This window comes from Hermetia illucens, chromosome 1, assembly GCF_905115235.1.
Source record: "Hermetia illucens chromosome 1, iHerIll2.2.curated.20191125, whole genome shotgun sequence".
Taxonomy (NCBI): Eukaryota; Metazoa; Arthropoda; class Insecta; order Diptera; family Stratiomyidae; genus Hermetia; species Hermetia illucens.
The window spans coordinates 170,400,029-170,421,163 of record NC_051849.1 but is presented as its reverse complement, the minus strand read 5'-3'; the positions used below and the strand labels follow the sequence as shown (position 1 = coordinate 170,421,163).

Below are 21,135 nucleotides of genomic sequence, written 5' to 3'. Positions count from 1 at the left end.
TTTATAAAAACTGGTGTTGGTTATCTATTGGTTCTATTCTCTAAGCAAAAATTATCTTTATTATGATTGCAAAATCACCTACATTTATCCATCATCATCTCCATAATGCATCTCAATTGTCAATTTCTAAGACATTCATACATTCTTTATCACGCTGTAATCAACTAACCGCTTAACTAACTAAATTTCTTTGCTTGTTCTATCGCATGCTTTTTAGATGCCTGGTTTAAACCGGATCGCTTACACCCAGTCGGTAAGTATTTGATTTTTTTCGTAGAACTGTAAATATAATAGAAGTTTAATGTTAATAATTCATTTTGTGAAGCAATTTTGAAAGTGGGTTGAGTACTTTCATTTCTCTATTCATCGCTTGGTGCCGGTGGGAGTTTGAGTTTTCTATAAAATGTCACTCCCAATGGCAGTGAAACAAATGAATATTTCCATCATCATAGCAAATTCCTTATTTTTCCTCATAGAAGCAGGTACCTCCTTACTTAGAAGCAGGTACCTTTTACCTGGATTCCACAAAACATCAATTTATTTCGGGAAAATTTCATGATTTATTTGAGGAATCAGTGAACAGTCTTCACGTGCTCAAGTCACATTTTCATGTCTCGAGAGAATGACTCATACAATACTGCAGGCAAATTTAATGAGAGCACATTTTCAGAGATGAGGACATGAGGCTGGAAAAACAGGAAAAATTGAATACTTCTTTCATTGTGATCGCGTTTAATTTTACCGGCTAGCAGTCACCAGAGAGATGATGCGGAAATGTCACGTGATCAAATAAATTTATTTTGATTTGTCATGCCCAATCAGGATTTCATGATTCATTTTAGTAAATTTACCGGTGGGGTTAATTTCGTTTAACTCTCCTTTATTGAAATGTTTGACAAATTTACTATTGCATAACACGCTCACAACTTCGCAACTTCTTACATTCGCCAACCTTGGAGTCTCCATTCCAGTCCAGTATATGGACCAAAATTTGACACCCAACATTTTTTCTGAAACCTGGTACATAGGAAAGTACCTGATAAACAATATCAGCATTAATCCGAGTAAGAATTTCCTTTCGTTTGCATGTCTTCCTTGCTAGTCTACTGTCTGAAATTGTACGTCCTTTCAATGCTCGTTTGGGAAGTCTTTTATCCTTCATCCGTTGTATGTTTGCACCCCTTTATAGGTGGTATAATTTTATCAGGATTTAAGCAGCTTGGTTGCCATGGCAATTTTAGTAATAAAGAGTGATATGCGTGTTACATAAAATGTTCATACATTTGTTTCTAACCATTATTTTTCTTTAATATTTCGCTTGAAACGTGCGCACGCAGGCTGTACCGCAGACCACTTCGTCTTTGTCAATGCTGACTCAACAGTGACCCTTCATGACATCACATTGAAATGTACTTGTCTGCCTTTGACTATGCTCCAAACGTAGTGCTCCGGTGGCTTCAAATCTGCGTTGTTAGAACATCACAATTCTTTGGATTTAACCATATCGACTTCTTCAAATACTTTTAGACCAAATTTATCGTACTTGATTCACTTTTCAAGGACGACAAAACCAAATGGCATCTTTTAATGTGCTTTGTCCTGGCATCGTTACGAAGCATTTCTCTTCCACTGCATATGATTCGGCAATCTCACACATTGTTGGCTCCCTGATATCTAAAGTGGTTACCAGTTGTTGGAAAGATGTCCTTGATTCTTCAGAAATCAGCACTTGACACTTTTCAATGATTTTTTGAGTGCATATTTCGTACCTGAACCTTTTGTGGATTTCCGGAGGTGGAATTTTTCGTCAAACTATTTTAAAATTCTGATCTTTGGTGATCGAAGAAACAAACTATTTCTATTGCCGGATGCCCCAATAGTCGTTTCTATATGATTATGCTCGGCATCAGATCTTAGCCGCATGAACATTTTGAGATTTTTAACGCCTGTAGTGATCTATGGTGAGACACATTTCGGATGGAAATTGAAGTTGTGCCCTGATTGGATTTAGTTGACGCACTCTGTAGCTTATACAACTCGACGAAGTGCATGGTGACAACGATCGAAGTTATCCGTTTAGATAGTCAGATAGTAGTGGATACCAATCCACGTCTTCATCTTGCCCGCCTGCCGTCGATTTCAAAGCCGCCTATGATAGCATAGCCCGGGTAAAACTATACAGGACTTGTTAAGATCACTCTCGAGAAATTTTACCGTCAATAACGGTAAAAATGAATAAGGACAAGGCGATTGCTCTATTATACATCCCTTTTAACCTGGCACTGATGTAAATGCCAACCACCACCCTCTGCAAGTCCGTACAATTACTGGGCTATCCTCACGATATGGAGTTTATGGAAGAACAACCCGAGATGTACAAACTTTTACCTTCATCCAGATCCAGCAAACAGCGGTTGGTACTACGAGATCTTGGGCTACATACTAATGAAGGCAAGACGAAATACATTTTGGTAACGTCAGCACCACAATCGAAAAAAAGAACACCTCAATCACTGGTCAACTAAGAACAATAAAGTCAGGAAAATACAGCTTCAAAACTTTTGAAAATCACAACCGATAACAAGTACAACGGCGGAAACCGCGCACGGTTGTTGACACCTATCCGAGCCTATTTCAGCTTACAAAAACTGTTTCGCTCAAAACGTCTCTTCATAGAGCCAAAGCTCTTACTGTATAAGACAATAATTTTGTATTCCTCGGAGACTTGGGTTCTTAGCGAGAAAAATGGCGAACCCATAGCCATGTTCGAGAGAATAATTCTACGAAGGATTTTTGGCCTCCTACATGAGGACGGACAGATTCCGTAGCCTATATAATGACGAAATTTATAAAGGATATCACGACCGTCTAATTTTAGATAAAATCCGAGGCAATGGATTTGTTGGACGGATCGCTTAAATTGTATGGATCCGGATGAACCAGCCTGGAAAGTCTATAAGGACAATATCTATGGAGCGGTGTCGCTGAACAAAACACCAGACACCTTTTAGGGGTATCGAATTGGTGTACCTCGGCGTAAAATCGCACTGTCTGAGAGTTCCTTACTAAGGCATGTTGATTCGCCACGCAAACAGATGTCAGATCCATATCAAAAGCACAGGTGGAGTGGTTTCATATATAGGAAGTTCTTATTCTTGCACCCCTTGTTGGATTTTAGAGTTAGGACCACCTAGACCCTACTTAATTCGCTACATTGAATTTGTCTGCTGCATTTCTATACTGTAAAAGTGCACCTCAGGGTAGATGAATATAACTATGCCTTCGTAGTTTCTTTTTCTTTGTTTGAGGTACGCATTTGGGGTGTTCTCAGTCATTCTAAAGATGATTTCTTTTACGCTCGGCCCCAGATTTAGAGAAACATTTTTAGAATGTGGGAATAAGTGTATCAAAATATTCCTAACCTAATTATTATAAAATCGGCTTACTGTCTTGCCTGTCTGTTTGTCTACCTTTTTTTTTCCGGAGGTGGAAATCTTCCAAAGACACCCCTTTTTGCTCGTTCCCGCCATCATAGATGTGCGTCGCCTCATGGGCCAAAATGTCGATGGGCATTATTGCGGCTGCCGCGTAGGCTGCTTTGTTTAAGCACAGCACACGGTCTTTCTATAAATCACGCCTATCTTTTAAGCATTGCATGCAGTATGCAATGCATTTGACCAAATTGACCTTCCGTAGAGCAGTATAGAGCTATAGGTTTAGGCAACAACACTAGCCTTTGTCTTTTCCATATCTCCGGAAAGATCCCATCCGCCAAGCATGCTTCAAACAACTCTACAAATATGTCTGGCCTCGACTTAGCGCCCAGCTTAAGGGCTTTGTTTGGTATGCCGTCTAGGCCCGGCGCTTTGTTGTCTCCCAGCCTACTGCAAATCTCCAGTACTTCTTTTATCGTTACTGGGAGTATTACAGCCAGATCGAATGATGTCTATATTCTGTAACCGCCTGTGCTCTCCCGAGAGGACAAACTCGGAACCATTTTCAGTAAAAGATTGGGACATATGACTTGCGGAGCTACCTGACCTCTAAATCTCCCCTTCATAACCGTGTAGCCGCTCCCCCATGAGTATATACCCGCCTGTGCGCAGAGTGGCTTGAAGCAGCCCCTTTTGCTTCGCTCTATAGTCGGCCTAAGCTTTCTTTGAGCTTCCTTGCAAACTCGCTGCGTCACCTCCTGGTCAGTCCTATCCATTGCTTTCTGGGCCGCTCGTCTGGCCCGGTGGTACGCTAACCGAAGATCAGGCAATTCCCTATTCATTCAACCAGCAGTTGGATTTTCTACTGGGGAAAGTATAACGTCTCGGCATCGATGAGTCGCTTGCCGTCGCGATACACTCCGTGATATGGAGGGCTCTTTCTAAGAGTGTACCTGGTCCAACCACACATCTATAAATGTTTGCTGGTCAATTTCGCAGAGCAACCTGGCGTTCCCCTCATTCCTGGACGAACATATTTTCAACCGCTAGACTTGCTCTTCAGGTGAAAGAATATTGCCTGATCACTGCGGGGGTAGTTCTGTTCATCTGTCTGTCAGACCTTTTATCTCAGAAACGGTTACTCCTATTGATAAGGAATTTGGTAGGAAGGTGGGACTTGCGAAGTTAGAGTTTGGAAACACATATGTATACCAAGGAATATTTTAAATTGGAGGTATATGCGAATGGGAAAACGTAAATAGGAAAATTCACACACAAGATGAAGGCGTCCAGCTTCCGGTATTCCGACTTGTTTTCTTGGAAGGTGTTGTGGCGTAACTAGCAGCATCTAAAATTTTCTTCCTTCGATTTCTAGTTGACAAATTTCGACGAATGGTAGCTTCATGAGACTGAAGACATGGTAAATCCTTTGTCTACTTACTTCAGGGGTTAAAAATTGTCTTCCTATTTAAAAAAATACGCTTCGAAACACTTAGGACGAGGTGAGACATAGGTATATAGAAAAGGACACAATGCCATAGTTTCGAAATAATTTAAAATATTTTGCAAGTTCTGAAAATTATGCTCCCTATTTAGAGCGATTTATTGTTCGCCATTTACAGTACCTAATGTAGAGAAACTGTTGTTCGTCATTTAGCGAGACTACTGTGCTTCCCTCTGCCTTTGACAAAAAAAACCAAACCACTAGGCGAATATTTAAGCTTAGGCTCGAATATATTTTTTATACACCCAGCTACAGAGTGCAGAAAGTTTCATATGATGAAAATCTTATTTGGTTGAACTGGATGCAGAGTCGGTGTACTTCAGACAGCATTTTTGTATTTCATAAAATTCAATCTCATAAAGTAACCTGTCCAGGCCAATTTTTAGCCATTCCAATAGAGTATGAAGTATTGAAGCGGCACAATACTGGAAAGTTTCGTGAAAATCGTGCTCTTACAAGCAAAGTATGTTTGTGTGAATTCATTACAATTTAAGCTATCACATATAATGTGATATCAACGTCATAATGAACAAAAATAGATGGCATCTAGTACTAAAGGCCAATTTATGAAGCAGCTACTTTCCCCATTCTGTTTTTATATCTGTTTTAAGTGTATTTGTGAATACTTGCTAAATAATCCTCAGCTCCTACTATGAAGCCAGATTCTATTACAAGCATACTAGTATCGGTATAGTATTTTCCAGGAATGGTCTTAAAGAATGGTCCAGAATTAGTTTTTCAATTGCATACAAATGAAACTATTGTAAGCCGAAAGTTGCTCACACGAGAAAATGCAAAACCTTTCATATCTGAAGCGTCCAGCTTTCGATTTCTTGGCTTGTTTGAACATGTCCATGATACTCATACGTATTCTTAAAACAGATGTGGAAGAAGACAGAGCTTATATCTGCTAAGAAAGTATTTAACTTTGCCTCAGTTGATTATTGATCGCTCATATTCTTACTTATTTACTTAGGCGGTTTATGTTTCCTACTTAATTTAACTTAAAAGCTTCTCAAATGAAATGAAATTTTTTTCCTTAATCTGATTGACAATTCGACTCCAACTGTCAATATCCTAGGAATCCTAGAAAATCGATATCTAATCCAGTAATTTCTGTTATCATTCACGTAACTCAGTTACATCAAGCCATCAATCAGAATAGCAATGATGTAATCCAATCTAAAACATGGACGAATTTCTAAATTATATATTCGCAAGCATTCGTTAGAAATGAAAGGCGAAAATAAGAATGTCTGCTGCATACCATTATCAATTGTCTTTCTGCTATCAATTTGCTTTCGCAAAATGTTTTCGTTTCCAAGCAGAACTCGATAGATGTACGTAGACCGAGGGGCATGCAAAATCGATTGCTTCAAACGAAAATATGCAATTACCACTATGCGTATCTAACATCAGTTTTGCATACTAATTGTTGCGATATTCTTCCCCGTGTGCCACTAAAATATTTAAATGACAGGAGTCTTGTTGTTGATGTGTGGAATCAATTCACTGACGAATGCTAATTATTTGCATATAGCACTCTATCATTCCCCCTAACTATTCTATTGATTTTTCCTGAGTTCATGCATCTGCTCGCTTAGTTTTTGGGGTCGAGTTTTTCAGTCATGGCATATGTTTTGCACCCCGCTAGCTTATTTACCAGAGGAAGACTAAGACAGTAGACAGTGCTGGCAAAATTGACTGAAATGACTCACTTTTATTACCGGTGCCGGCGAAATTTTATTATCTTCTGCATCGATCTTTTTGCTTGCCAGGTATGAGGTTTTCGTGTGTTGCGGAAAAGGACGTTCAGCAAGAAAGTGATAGCAGAAATGTATGTATCGGTTCTACCCCACCCTCAAATACACTTTACATTAATTTGTAGTTAGGGTGTCGGAAAAAACGAATCTAGAAACAAATCTTTAACGACAAAGGTAAAATCTACCCAAGCAAGGGTAATTAACCTCGATTTCTTGGATTCCAAAAACTATTGACCTTTATTCATCGAATTAACTCCCACATGGCTTCATTTTCATTGTCGTCTTAAAATGGCTAATAACTCAGCAGTGATCATATAAGGAAAACATCATCTGTGAAGCCTTCTTAAATTGAACTGTGTCTGGAAGGCATGTTCTTAATTTAACTTCTATACGTTATCGAATGCCATTCACAGTATTTCCGACTCAAAAACAAGCTCGATTCACTTATCAAAAGAAATCTTTTACGCAATCGTATTTTTCATATCTTTATCGAAATACTCATATTTGCAACTGAAAAGTCTGTCTAGCTTCTTGATTATCTTTTCACAGACAGAACACATGACTTGGAATTAATTTCCACGTTTCGTTGCCATTTAGTTGATTTGGTAGTGCTTGATGTTGTCTGTTAAACATCAAAAATTATTCTTTGGAATATGTGACGGTAAATTCTTTCCGGTATGACACACAATTTAGAAACAATTGCAAAGATATTAAAGAAGAATAATAATTGGCAAAATAGATGTATGATGAGATGTATGATAGATTATTCATAATGATAGTATAGCGTATATGGCGCCAAGTCGCCTTCATTGGTTCCAGTGTGGACTTTTTCTCGTAATAGCTATTGAGTGACTCATCTAAATCACTGCCTACAAATGCTTCTTGATCCTATATTGAAGTCGCTAATAAATCTTAATCATCATCAACGGCGCAACATCCGGTATCCGGTCTAGGCCTGCCTTAATAAGGAACTCCAGACATCCCGGTTTTGCGCCGAGGTCCACCAATTCGATATCCCTAAAAGTTGTCTGGCGTCCTGACCTACGCCATCGCTCTATCTCAGGCAGGGTCTGCCTCGTCTTCTTTTTCTACCATAGATATTGCCCTTATAGACTTTCTGGGCCGGATCATTCTCATCCATACGGATCAAGTGACCCGCCCACCGTAACCTATTGAGCCGGATTTTATCCACAACCTAACGGTCATGGTATCGCTCATAGATTTCCTCGTTATGTAGGTTACAAAATCGTCCATCCCCGTGTAGGGGGCGAAAAATTCTTCGGAGGATTCTTCTCTCGAACACGGCCAAGAGTTCGCAATTCTTCTTGCTAAGAATCCAAGTCTCCGAGGAATACATGAGGACTGGCAAGATCATTGTCTTATACAGCTTTGGTGAGACGTTTCGAGCGGAACAGTTTTTGTAAGCTGAAATATGCTCTGTTGGCTGCTAACAGCGTGCGCGGATTTCGTCGTCGTAGCTGTTATCGGTTGTGATTTTCGACCCCAGATAGGAGAAATTATCAATGGTCTCAAAGTTGTATTCTCCTATCTTTATTCTTCCCGTTTGACCAGTGCGGTTTGATGTTGTTGGTTGGTTTTTGGTGCTGACATCGCCACCATATACTTTGTCTTGCCTTCATTGATGTGCAGCCCAAGATCTCGCGCCGCCTGCTCGATCTGGATGAAGGCAGTTTGTACATCTCGGGTGGTTCTTCCCATGATGTCGATATCGTCAGCATAGGCCAGTAGTTGGGTGGATTTGAAAGGGATCGTACCTCTTGCATTTACCTCAGCATCACGGATCACTTTCTCAAGGGCCAGGTTAAAGAGGACGCATGCTGGGGCATCACCTTCTCGTAGACCGTTGTTAATGTCGACTGGTCTTGAGAGTGATCCGCGTTTATCTGGTCTCGCACATTGGTCAGGGTCACCCTAGTCAGTCTTATCAATTTCGTCGGAATACCCAATTCTCTCATTCTATCCTGGCTGTGCTATCATAGGCGGCTTTAAAGCCGATGAATAGATGGTGCAACTGCAAATCTTGCAAAAAGATAATGTGTTACTGCTTTTTATTTTGGATCCCTCACGTTTGAAATGAAAAATTCATCTGATACAACTTAGTAATTTATTCTTTTTGAAAGCCGAAAAGCAAAGAGAATCCGGACGTTTTGCGACCAATATTAGAAACAAACCCTCCATACTTATAAGTTATGAAAGTCAGACAAAAGTTTATAAAGGTTTCAGTGATAATGAAGTGCAAAAGGACCAGCAGAGGTCCCGAACTGTCAAGGTATAATAGGTTATTCATACCTCAAGTTTCGTTTTCTGCACATTAGTCAGAATTCACATCACATGCATATATGTCAATATGTCCTCCAGTTTGATGCTATCATATAAAACATAGTGTCATCGCTTGTTAGTAGCGTTTTAGAAAAGTCCGTGTATTTCGCTACTGAAGATACTTCAAAATTTTCAATTTCTACCTTTTCCATTGTACCAACGAAAAAAACCCAAAACACGTTCAAAGTTCACTTTGTGAGGCCGTTTTTAAAGTTTTGCTGAAAATGAAACCTTATTAAAACCAAATTAGAATCTGCCTGTCACATGCAGTTTTTGATACAAAGTCTGGAATTATAAACCTTTACACATGTAGTGAGTGGCGTCATTATATGTTGAATTTAAGGATCCTCATGCCTGCAAAAGGAAGGTTTGTAAGGGGTAGGTATCAGTGGCCGCTCCGAGGAGCGCTGTGGTGCGCCGTTTTAATACCACAAACTTCTAAGACCGTGACTGCTGTTATGAGAGCAGGGAGGCAGAGTCCAGCGCGCTCGGATCTTCAGAGCCAGCCCGTAGCATTCACGGAGGAAAGCAACTCTCCCACCCTGCAGCTGGAAATCTCTCTGAGGTCCCCAAAGAATGGTTTATCCAGTGTCCGTAACCTAACTCTAGCTAGAGCTGGGCAATCGCAGAAAAAGCGCATGAGGGTCGCCCCTCCCCACGGCAATACGAATTGTAGGGTATGCCGAAGTTTGTAAAGGAAGTGCACATTTTTTTCTCATCGAATACAGCCATTTTGAGTACGGTCTCTATTAGTTCTTCTCTTAGTTTGGAAATTAGGAGGGAGTGTAGGAGTTACAAAGAGGTGACATACATTCCTAGAAATTACTCAGCCGAAAAATCTGAAAAAAAATCGTTAGTGCCTGAATACGTTATCTGGACGTCAAAATACTCTCCGTCAATATCTGCTTAAATAGAGTTTACTGCAAATTAAGTTTAATACGAATTCCACCCTTAAGTTCATCAAAATGAACAAAAAAAATAATATATGCCACAATATGCAGCACTGGAATAAAAAATTCGGTGGAAATCCTACTATTATTAACGTAGTTATAAAAGCTCAAAAGTATACCTTGGCATGTCCCCTAAAATAAAATATCAGCATCACATTCAAGTGAATATTCAGCCATACTTAACGCATGTACTTTAACAGTTTTGAACAAATATAACCATCGTGAACCTAAATATTTGAACATAAAATATCCACAAAACCTTTCAACCTTGAATGCTGAGCTTTTAATTACAAATTATTTTAAGATATCCCAATTATTGACGATATTGTGGAATTGACTATCGTATATGATTTTCCAAAAGTTTCTCGCCGGAATTAAGTCGGCACTAAATTCTGACAATAGCAAAATTCAATCCTTCACGTTGCAAACTAAGTACGGGTGTTCGTGCTGCCGTAAACAGGTGCATTTCCTTTTGATATGTGATGCTCATACGACTCAACTTCTTCAAAAATGGATTCAACCCGTCTTGTACTACTTTCTGATATTCTGCAAAGGAAATATTAAATCCACTGCTAAAACATCCCTCGAAATTTCAGTGAGAGAGGGGGAGCCTTTCTCGATGGAGGTTACATAGTGGTTAAATTCTTCTTCTTGTCTTCCCTTCGCTTAGGGGTACCCCAGAAAGCACCAATATAAAAATAAAACTATAAAGCACCATAAGAAAAAGTCTTCTAAAGCTTACCAAGTTTTCTGCGAACTGCAAGCTTTATCGAGGTACCGTGCGAAGGGCATCACATGACATAATTTAAATTTAATTTACTTGCAAATATGCATATTTCGGCGACTACATGTCGCCTTCCTCAGTGCTTGGGTTTGAATGAGGAGAGAAATCCGAAACTGTCTATTCATACTTACTCTCCTTGGTATCGTGAGAGTAATTAAAACCTCATTTACACTTTCCTCCTGATTACTCATCTCGCCGATGGGACGGGTATTATAATTTTGTCCGCCCATTCTAACTCCTTTAGGTGTTCCCTAGAACATATTTCCACGTTTTTTGGGGGGGAATTTCGTATATCCCAGACTTGACCATTTGATCAATTGGATCTTTGGTCGATCCTAGAAGGGTTTTGAGTCGGTTGTTCCTGTTGCTGAAGGCGACGTCCAAACCGTGTCTCCCTGATTTTCGTTTCAATTTCGTTGAATTCAAAAGCTATTCTCCGTCTGGACTGTTGATCCGGAGTCAGCGCTTGCCATTAGAGGCTCCTCCTCCGTTTGCTAATCAAGCTGCTGATGGTGTGGTCGGAATAATCATTCAGTCTAGCGACCTCAATAAGATTTCATAAAGAAAAGAAATGGGAAGAGTTAGCATCCGGTGAATCATGTGGTTGAAAGAGGCTGATAAGTGTAGTTCGAAGTGTTGGAAATAACTCGTTTAGTGTCCGTCGGTTTCGTGTGAATTTCCAGGTCTACTTCCTTTTGCTGCCTCTTTAACAGCAAGTCCACGAAAGGTAATTGACCTTCCCTTTCCATCTCTAGGGTGAACTCGATACTGGGATGCAGTTTATTGAGGAAGTTGAGCGTTTCTACCACATCATTTTTAAGGTTTTGCGTAAAATAACACCTGATTATAATCGGTTTACTGTCTGTCTGTCCGCACATGCCTTTTTCTCGGAGGTGGTTATAACGATTGACACCAAATTTGGCGGAAAGGTGGAAACTGTGAACGCTCACGCATACAGTAAGTTACATTCTTTTACGTCGAATTTAAGGGGGGTGTAAATTTTTTTTTCACCAAATATGTGGGGTATCAAATGAAAGGTCTTGCCGGTCCCAGTTTTGACATTTGTTGGAAAAGTGAGAGTGCGGGGGGTCGAAACAGATCATTTCTTTAGCAGACCCATCCTCAGGAACTAACCAACCGAAAAATTTGAAAAAAATCAAGAAGCTGCCACTATACGGTGCCTAGGTTACGAAATACCCTCCATACCGATATCTTTTCAAATAAATAAGTAATTGGCTGAATACACAAAACTTTTCATACCTGAAGCGTCCAGCTTCCCGTTTCCCGACTTGTTCTTAATTACAGCGCAGATATCGTCGACATAGCTCCTCCAAAATCTTGGCCGAAATTAACTTTATTTCCAGGTTGTTCATGGATATTTCACTGATGAACGCCCCATAGGGGCTCCTTTTAGCTATGACTTGCGACTTCGTCCAGGGCAGAAGCAACTCATCAGACGCTGCCTCAACTCTGCCCTGGAAGCAGCGGGACCAAAGTGGTTACAAGTTGGCATTTGATCCTTTATATTAATTAAAAAACACGACATGTCTATGCATTATAATGAAGACCAAAACCGCCTTGTAAAATTCAGACCTAAGCCGGCCGAGGCTACACTAGAAGGAGAATTTTGTTTGAGAATCAAGGGATTCCTAAACCCGCCAGCCACTTAATGGCGGACCGAATTAATATAAGGGTGCAAATGTCAACTTGTAACCACTTCGGGCGCACTGCTCCCAGGGCAGAGGTGAGACAGCGTCTGATGAATTGATTCTGCCCTGGACGAAGCCGCAAGTCATATTTTTTGCAGCTTGGGTGCTTGCCCAAGGGATGGTGGACTTAGAAATCCCTCGATTCTCAAACAAAATTCACCTTTTAGCTGATTATGAAGTAGTTTCTTCCGTACAGATTTATCAATACATTTTTCTTATTAGTTAACTTATTACAGACCGAAATTACTAAATTAATAATGACAAATTGAGAAAGATAGAAAATCTGCATGTGTCCTAAACATATCTAAGCCAAAAATCGTTTTTGGCTCATATCTACGATCAAAATGAGTAAATCATCGACAGTTATAAAACAGATATGTACGCCTATTATCTATGGTATGTTAAAACGTTTTGAACCTGTTCGCTCAAGTAGAATTCATAAAATTGAGATTCCTAAAAGCATTTCTACTGGTGACGTACTAATTAACAACGATTGGGGCTCTAATCATCGCCTTCTTCCACTTCCATGGAAGGATTCTAGGAGATTTTTCCCACAATTATAACTTAAGTAAATGTGACAATGGCTCTTGCGTCTCATGCTAACAGTACGGTTTGGCGCGTACAGGGCTTTTTGAACAAAGTATACCCCTAGTAGTTGAACAGACGAGCGACATAATTATGCCATAACGAACTTAATTTCAAAAGATACATATGTTTCTTTTTTAACCCTTAGGAAACGCATGAAAAGAATTTGTGGAAGTTTTTTTCCACTAAATTAAACTTAGTATGCGATAATAAGATGTGCTTGCTTCATTAAGGAATAAAGCGAGCGCCGTGGGTACAGTTATTATTTTAAATGTAGACAAATGCATGCGAACTTAAGTCTGGAACGAAGTGCTGACAGATCCGACTGTCCAAAAACGAAGTAGTTAATAGTTTTCTCGTATGAACTATAAGGTTTGCCTAGCTTAAATGCACGACACTTGAAAGCAAGAAGATCCCTTCCAAAAACTATAGAGTACTAAGGGGATAGTTTAGATTTTGTGGAAAACGAAACCGATTATATCTACTGACATGAAATCCGGTGGAAGGGTGTGAACTAGAAACTCACACGCATGCAGTGAATGACATTACTCGTATGTTGATCTTAAGTGGGCGCCCCAAAACATGCAGGAGGGGATGTACTTTTTTTTCGCCGAATCTAGTCTATCAAATGAAAGGAAAATCTAGGATATCAAATGAAAGGTCTCAATTAGCACTTTTCAAAACATTAGTTTTGAGACCAGTTAGCCAGAGGGTCGGAAAATTGTCACCTATTTTAAAGGGCCTCTTGGAAACTACACAGCCGAAAAAAATTTTTTTTTAAAATCATGGTGGTGCCTCTAACGACGTCTGAGCCTCAAAATTCCACAATAATGTTCACATAAATGCAATGATAATATCTTACTATTTCTTGGGAATCTTGCTGTAAACCCCCTTAAGTTCATACTAGAATTATTAAACGTCACTGCAATGTAGGCTATAATATGAAGCACCATAGTTTGGTGGAAATCCTACTTTTCGAGTCGTTTTTCTTACTAAAAGTAGGGAATTACAAAAATTCCAGGAAGGATTATCCTCAATCAAAAAGTGTTTTGTTAGAAAACAATGAAATTGGTGTTACATAATATTTTATCACAAACATTAATTTGCCTTAATTCGTCAAATTGTACGCTATGGAGAAGTTTACGAGAGCGTTATGTAATAAGTCTGTTCAATTCCCTTCTTCATCTGGAAATCCTCGTGAAATATAGTTCGCATAAAGTGTTGACAAACACAACATTCCACTTTACTGCTGCTCATAAATAAAAGTTTGAACTGAAATAATACTTATTAATTAAATTTCTTGTTTTTCCTCTCATAAGCTTCGGGAAATAAATAAACACCAAAATTGATCCATTCAAATATTTGGAAGCGAAATAATTAATTTCAACTCTTTGATCTCATTTCCAATATTGCTACAGCGTGATTGAAAATTTCTGGGGTATATTTCTCAAATATTTACAGCTCCTTCCTCTATAACGCTGCATTAAAGAACTGTTCCATATGTAGCATATTTATTAAAAAATAGCCAAAACAGCCAAATGAAATAAACAAAAAAATTTGCTTCCAATCAAAATACCATTTTTCACTTCTACCCCAATTAATTTATTAATTAGTCGTTCTCGTTGGTACAGCGTATCATGATAAGGTGCACACATTTGTTTATTGTAACCTTCCTGCTGCACTCATTAGTTACAGAACACGATAAAATATAGTTGAACATATTCACAAGAGTCTGTACACACATATGTTGATTGACTCTGCCTTACATCCCGCTTGAACTTTTCAAAAGTTTACGCTACATTGAAGCATATAAGCATGATCCCAACTCACACAGTCATGTTAGAAAACATTACCAACCTGTAATTTACATGTACTAAATTTAGATCTGCTCACAGCTAGGTAGGTTTATACTTTTTACTATTGCTATTGGATCTGTTGCTACAGTTTCTAATGATGCTGATGCACGGATGCCATAAGTGATGCTGAGGCTCCCCCAGATTTTCTGGCTAAACGCTATTCTGAAACTTAGTTTGTGGTCAATTATATAGGGGAAATGGAGGGTCAGTGCAATTATATCTGGTATAAATATGACTCTGAATCATTCTGGAACGCCAAGCTGTAATGGATTCTCGGAGGATCCGAAGGTTGAATTTCTCGCCTAGTATCCTAGGTAGAAATCCTGATTAGTCTATTGGAATCAAAATAAATTTGACTTCCTTTGATGTTTTGAAATCGGATTGTTTGTACTTTGTATTCGAAAGGACGTTCTCCTTGTCCCGTCATAATCTAAATCCATGTTTTTTGCTGAAACTTAGAATTCCAAGAAGGTACTCACTGAGTGAAAGTAAGGAAACGCTTTCAATTTGTTCTATCGAAGCAGACTCGCATTCGATACTTAATTGAACCCCAATCTCCTCTGGGGACGCAGTCGTACATAAAAATGTACATCAAGTTTGATCCCTGGTGTTATTGTTAAATTACAATTCGATAATTAAACAAAAGTTCAACGCCTAAGTAGATTAAAACGACTTTATTATCACTCTTCATAGCTGAGCACTAAACAGTAGACTCAACTCGTCTAAAGGGCTACTGAGTGAGTCAGCCTTCATTCAGTCAGGCCAAGTACATCAGTGACTTTCTCTTTATCATCATCACCACAAAACTTCCAAATGATGACACATAACATTACGATAACATTTTGATATTTTCGCTGCTCAAAGTGAAACGCCAACAACGAGAACAGCGGGTACCATCATTGACCTTATCTGTTCGGAGCAATTGGCAGAGTCATATGTTCATTACACGCTAAGAAGATTAGTGGATAGAAATTGTTAGTTTGTCTATGCAATAAAATAGTGAGAGATACAAGTGTTTGGATGATACTTTATTTGGATATTTAGGAAGTTTATCTTGTTCGAATAAAGATACGTCAATGGTAAGCTCTTAACTATTGCTTTTTTAACGTCTTTTGAAAGATACAGATCACTTTTGGAGCCTTTTTAACGGTATCGTAATATTAAATGCCTGATGAAAAGAGGTTGCCAAACACAATTTTCCTATTGGGTATATATACATTGATTTCTTTGGTTTACCTAAATCCTTGAGATCGGACACGTTCAGTGCCTTGAATTTTCTTTCTTTCTCCTTTCCTCAATCGAAATGATTCGAAAAAAACCTTTCTAAACTATCGTAAAAATTATTCCCCGAAGTTTGCTATTCAGTGGAGTCTATGGTTTACCGAGTATTTAAACTACCTACCAAACCCTAGTTGTACAATTTTTCCTTTAAATACATTCAACTCTACCTAATAAATCTTTACAAAAGTGCACGGTACCGGACTGAATTTTATCCAGCTCTTTTAATTGAACTATGGACAACTTAGCACCTTTATTTCACCTACCACAAACCGTTGCGTCCTGGAAAAACATGTATGGTTCCTCAGGGTTTCAATATAGACATTTTCTAAAGCTGCCTAATTTTGCATTATATTATTTCTGTATTTCCCCTAACCTGATCTCAACGTAATAATTGGGAGGCGTTTTTAGGTATTCGAATATAATTTTATTTAAAAAACATTTGCCGCTGAAATTAAGTAAAATATTTTTCGGGCAAAAGAGGGATCCCGCCTTGATAGAATTTCTGATGCGTGTGTGTGTGAAGCGATCTACGAGTCGCCCTAATTTTTGGCTTCTGAGCAGTTTTTGAAGTGCTGGTCTTGTAAGCCACTTTGCATCGATCGGAACAAATGATGGTGCGGAATTGCAATGTCCGGAGAGTAAGACGGGTCAGGCAAAACTTCCCAGGCAAGGAACTCCAACGTTTCTTTTACGATTTTCGCATTATGAGGTATAGCGTTGTCGTGAAGCGTTCGCGTGTCTTTCGACCCATTCAGGGCACTTACCGTGCAAAGTTCGACTTAAAGCGATCATTTGCTCTGGATATCGTTCAGTTGTCACACTTTCATTCGGTTGCAGCAACTCGTAATACATCACACCTGCTGGTCTCACCAGATACACAACATAAGCTTCTTGCCGTGATGTCAATGCTGCCGGTTCACCTGGCTTCACTCTTGCTTTTTTTCGCTACGGATGTCATAGTGAATCCTCTTTTCATCACCGGAAATTATTCGATACAAAGTTGGCTTCTTTTTGCGTCTTTCAAGGAGTTCACAAGTGGCTACTTCCCTTTCTGACTGTCTTTCGGTCAACTAGTGTGATGCCAAATTTCCTTCTTTTTCGATGAATCCAAGGTTATGTACCCGTTTTCAACTGTCATTGAATCAACATTTAAGGCTTCTGATAATTCCTGCAAGATTTGACACGAATTTTCTTAGAATAACTCTTCCAGATCTCCGTCTTCAAACCTTTTTGGTACACTGGGCCGTCAAACTTGAAAATTACCACTTTTGAATCGGTTAAACCATTTCCTGCATCTGCTATCCGATAGTGCGTAGTTTTTATAAGCTTCGATATGCAATCTATCACTTTCAGCGGTACTTTCTTTCAATTTGCAAAAGTAAAGCAAAACGTCACGCAAATGCTACTTCGAAGAGACAAAATTTTCCAAATGATTAAAAAATACTCTGTACACTTCAACTATCTGTCAAATATAAAATTTTGCGGCTTGACTTGTCAGTAAAATGATATGATAAGTGTTTTAACATTTCTACAAAAAAAATGAACCAGCGCCATTTCTTGTAAAAGGCCTGTTATTTATTCTGCCTCTCAATATTAAGCTTAATCTTTCTGTCAGTTCATTTGTCTGTATACTACATCGAATTTACTTGAATTAACTATTTAGTGAGAATATGTGGGCTTTGAATCCCTTTATAGGGTCCGATTTTGTGTTGACTTTAATGCAAGGGAATTTAATGAAAGGGAGGTGTACAACACTTTTCTGAGTATATATTCGTGTGGGGCGTCAAACGAAATGGCTTAATTGGTAATTTTCAGAACTGACCTAACTTTCAATATCAGGTGGAACGTCATGGACTTAGCTCTTAAAATGTATGCATCATATAATGAAACAGGTCTGGTTCCAAGAATTTGTTTAATCTAAAAATCTGTAAAAATTACAATAACCTAGGGCTCATTCCATTCCATTATCTTCCCAAAGAAAGTTAATAATAATACCACTGATGAATATCTCTGGTGCATTTAACGTAGAAAGTAAAAAAATTCAATTCAAACCATTTCCGTCGCTATTAAAGTATTTTTTTTTTATTTCGGCCTTACACCTTATACTGAGGAAGGGAACAAGTTGTTTTCGAAATTTTAATATTTAGAAGTAAGAAAACTTTACTACCGTTAGAAGTGGGGTCTAAAATTAAATTTATTTAATAATACATATTTCCTCATATTTTTGAAATTTATGATTTTTGAACCACCTTTCGAACCACAGAATATTTGATGATCTTCGTTTTGTCGGCAAGAATTTGGCAGACACTCTTGCCATCCCCAAATTGTCTGCTAAAAATTACTGTACTGAGCTCCAACTTATTCAACGCAGTTTCGTAACAACCCTCGACTTCGAAATTTCACTCAGCAAAAGCTCAATAACGCCATCGATATATAAAAAATAATGAGATAAAAAATTAGCTGCTCCAAATTCACGGTGATTCTGGTGCTATGACATCCATTATGCTCGGTTCAAAATTCTCAATCGATCTTCAGAATTCTTCCTTCCTAATGAGATTTTTTTCTGAAATAGAACCTTATTAAAATTAGTTTACTGTCTATTTCTCTGTCTTGTTTGTCTAGAAATTGAAATCTTCAAAAGACGCTGGCCTGAACCCACCATTATGTGGGATTTTTATCCACTAAAACCAAACCCTAATCTTTTGCCCCGTGGAATCATCGTAAGGTATTAAATCAGGAGGCGGTGTAAGCTTGGTCTTCTTTCTTCTATACATGTAACTCGTAAACGCTCTTTCCTGGTCTTCTCCGGTTTTCGCAATTTGATAGATCTAATCAAATTAATCGAATCCCGATTCTCCTAGCTTGCTAGCATTCTCCATTCCAGATTTTCCGTTATCAGCACTTCAGCTAGATTTTCCTCTTTCTCCTTTCGTCTACAAATCTCACACAATGGAAGAATATGTACTTTTGGGTCCTTCGAGGCTCGACTTAAGTTTGGATAATTAGGTCCAATTAATCAAATTTAAACCTGTAGATGTACTGGTTATATTATCTATACTCTGTGAATTATAATTATATTAAAAGTTATAACTGATCTCCTCGTGTTTCTCTCCAACCACTCCACTAACCCTTTCCTAAACGATTCCATCGCGGTTACCATCTATTTACGGATCTCTTCCTTTCGGTGTTCTTTGTATGCGATAAAGATGGTCTTCATGTTGAAATATTGGATATAAGGAGCCTAAAAGTATACCAAGGCATTCCTACATTCGGCTTCATCCTTGCCAGAGCCATACTAACAATGGATGTTTTTTTACTATCACTCGCAAGTAATCGATGGGACGGTTGAAAGTGATGATATGGATTCGAAAGATAGGTTGCAACATTTTACATGATGTTCCATAGCAGTCGACGCAGAACAGAGTCCTGTGGAATACCAACGAACACAACGTACTCCTATCATATCAGAGTCTTCTTGCCTTTAAGTTGCTGCCAGCAACAACAGTAACATAGCTGGAAGTACCTTCAATTAGCTGAATTGAATGCATTTCTTACGTCCTGAGGCACGAACGTACAGTCTCTGATGGTACTCCCCTTACCATAAATTGCTTTCTTGGCCAAACCCAAGAACCTAAAATTGCCAATCTGAATGACCATCTTAGCTGTCAATAACTGGCGACAATTTTTTTTTGGGTGAAACAAAACCTTATTAAAATCGGTTTACTGTCGGTCTGTCACGCGCATTTTTCTCGGAAACGATTATAGCAATTGACACTGGTTGAAAATCGGGAACTGAGAACGGTCACACATACAGTGGGTTACATCATTCGGCGTTCAATTAAAGGGGGGGGGGGGGGGAGAAAGAGAGAGAAGTAATTTTTTTCATCAAATATAGTCGTGTGGGATATCAAATGAAAGGTCTTTCCGAAATCGGTCTTATTTTTAATGTTTGTTGGAAAGGTGGGGAGCGCGGGGAGTCGTAATTGATCCTTTCTTTCTTCTCAGAAACTACCCAACCGGAAAATCTGAAAAAAAAATCAAGACTATATGGTACCTAGGCTCCGAAATGGCATCCATACTGATATCTGTTCAAATAAAGTTAATAAGAGAATATTACTATAATCTATAGTATTTGACTGGGAAACCCCTCTTAAGTCCATCCTCGAATCATGAAATTTTACAGCAATTTCAAAATAGCTTCGAGAACCGTAATTTTTGGGTACTCAGCGCTGGCTCCGATGTTAAAACACTCGATAATTTCAAGGACAGGATTTTTACAAAAGTTTGATTTTAGAGCTTTAATAATCCCTTGATCCATGGGTTGTAATGCTGTAGTGGTGCTTGGAGGCAGAAACACCAGAGTTGCGCTTCTAAGGTCAGCAATATGAGGGTGTAGGACAGTTAATCTACCAAAAGCAGGATTTTCTTTCTTTTTAGTTATTCGCAATCCGAAGCACATAGCCATTTGGTGAAAATACCAGCCGTCATCCAAGCCTTGCGATTACTCTAATTTTTAAAACATCTAGGATGTTGAGATTTCTCGATTAGTAGAAGCTTTTTTTTAACTGTACCACTCACGTTAGCTGCCACCATCACAGTTACTCTTTGTTTTGATAACTTTCCTCCCGTGCATGTTTCGCCTTTAAATTTGAACGTCTTGTCTGGGGTTAGTTTACAAAACAACCCAGTCTCATCCGCATTAAAAATTTCATCACTAAATTTCGCACGTAAATTGATCCAAACTTTTTCTAACTAATCGCTTACATCACTCTGTTCGACTGCTAAAAATGCTCCAACCATCTTATCGAAGGCGATGTTGTATCTAATTTCAAAATGGAAAAAACAGATATTCAGCTTCTGAACAAAAAGGTTAGCTTTTTCTTGAAGCAGGGGTTCATTTACGCTGAAGTTTAAACCACTGTAATAGTG

At 38.7% G+C, this 21,135-nt stretch overlaps 1 protein-coding gene across 4 annotated transcripts in view; it reads left to right on the top strand.

Annotated features, from left to right (window-relative positions):
* The window catches only part of LOC119653780 (reticulon-1-A), an 82,614-nt gene that overhangs the window by 19,456 nt on the left and 42,023 nt on the right, over positions 1-21,135 (top strand). For 2 of the 4 annotated variants that reach the window (XM_038058786.1, XM_038058802.1), the window contains exon 2: positions 218-253. The exons of the other annotated variants lie outside the window; for them this stretch is intronic. In XM_038058786.1, coding sequence (XP_037914714.1) covers positions 218-253 — 36 coding nt within the window. The remainder of the gene's footprint in view (positions 1-217; positions 254-21,135) is intronic. 4 annotated transcript variants of the gene reach the window in all.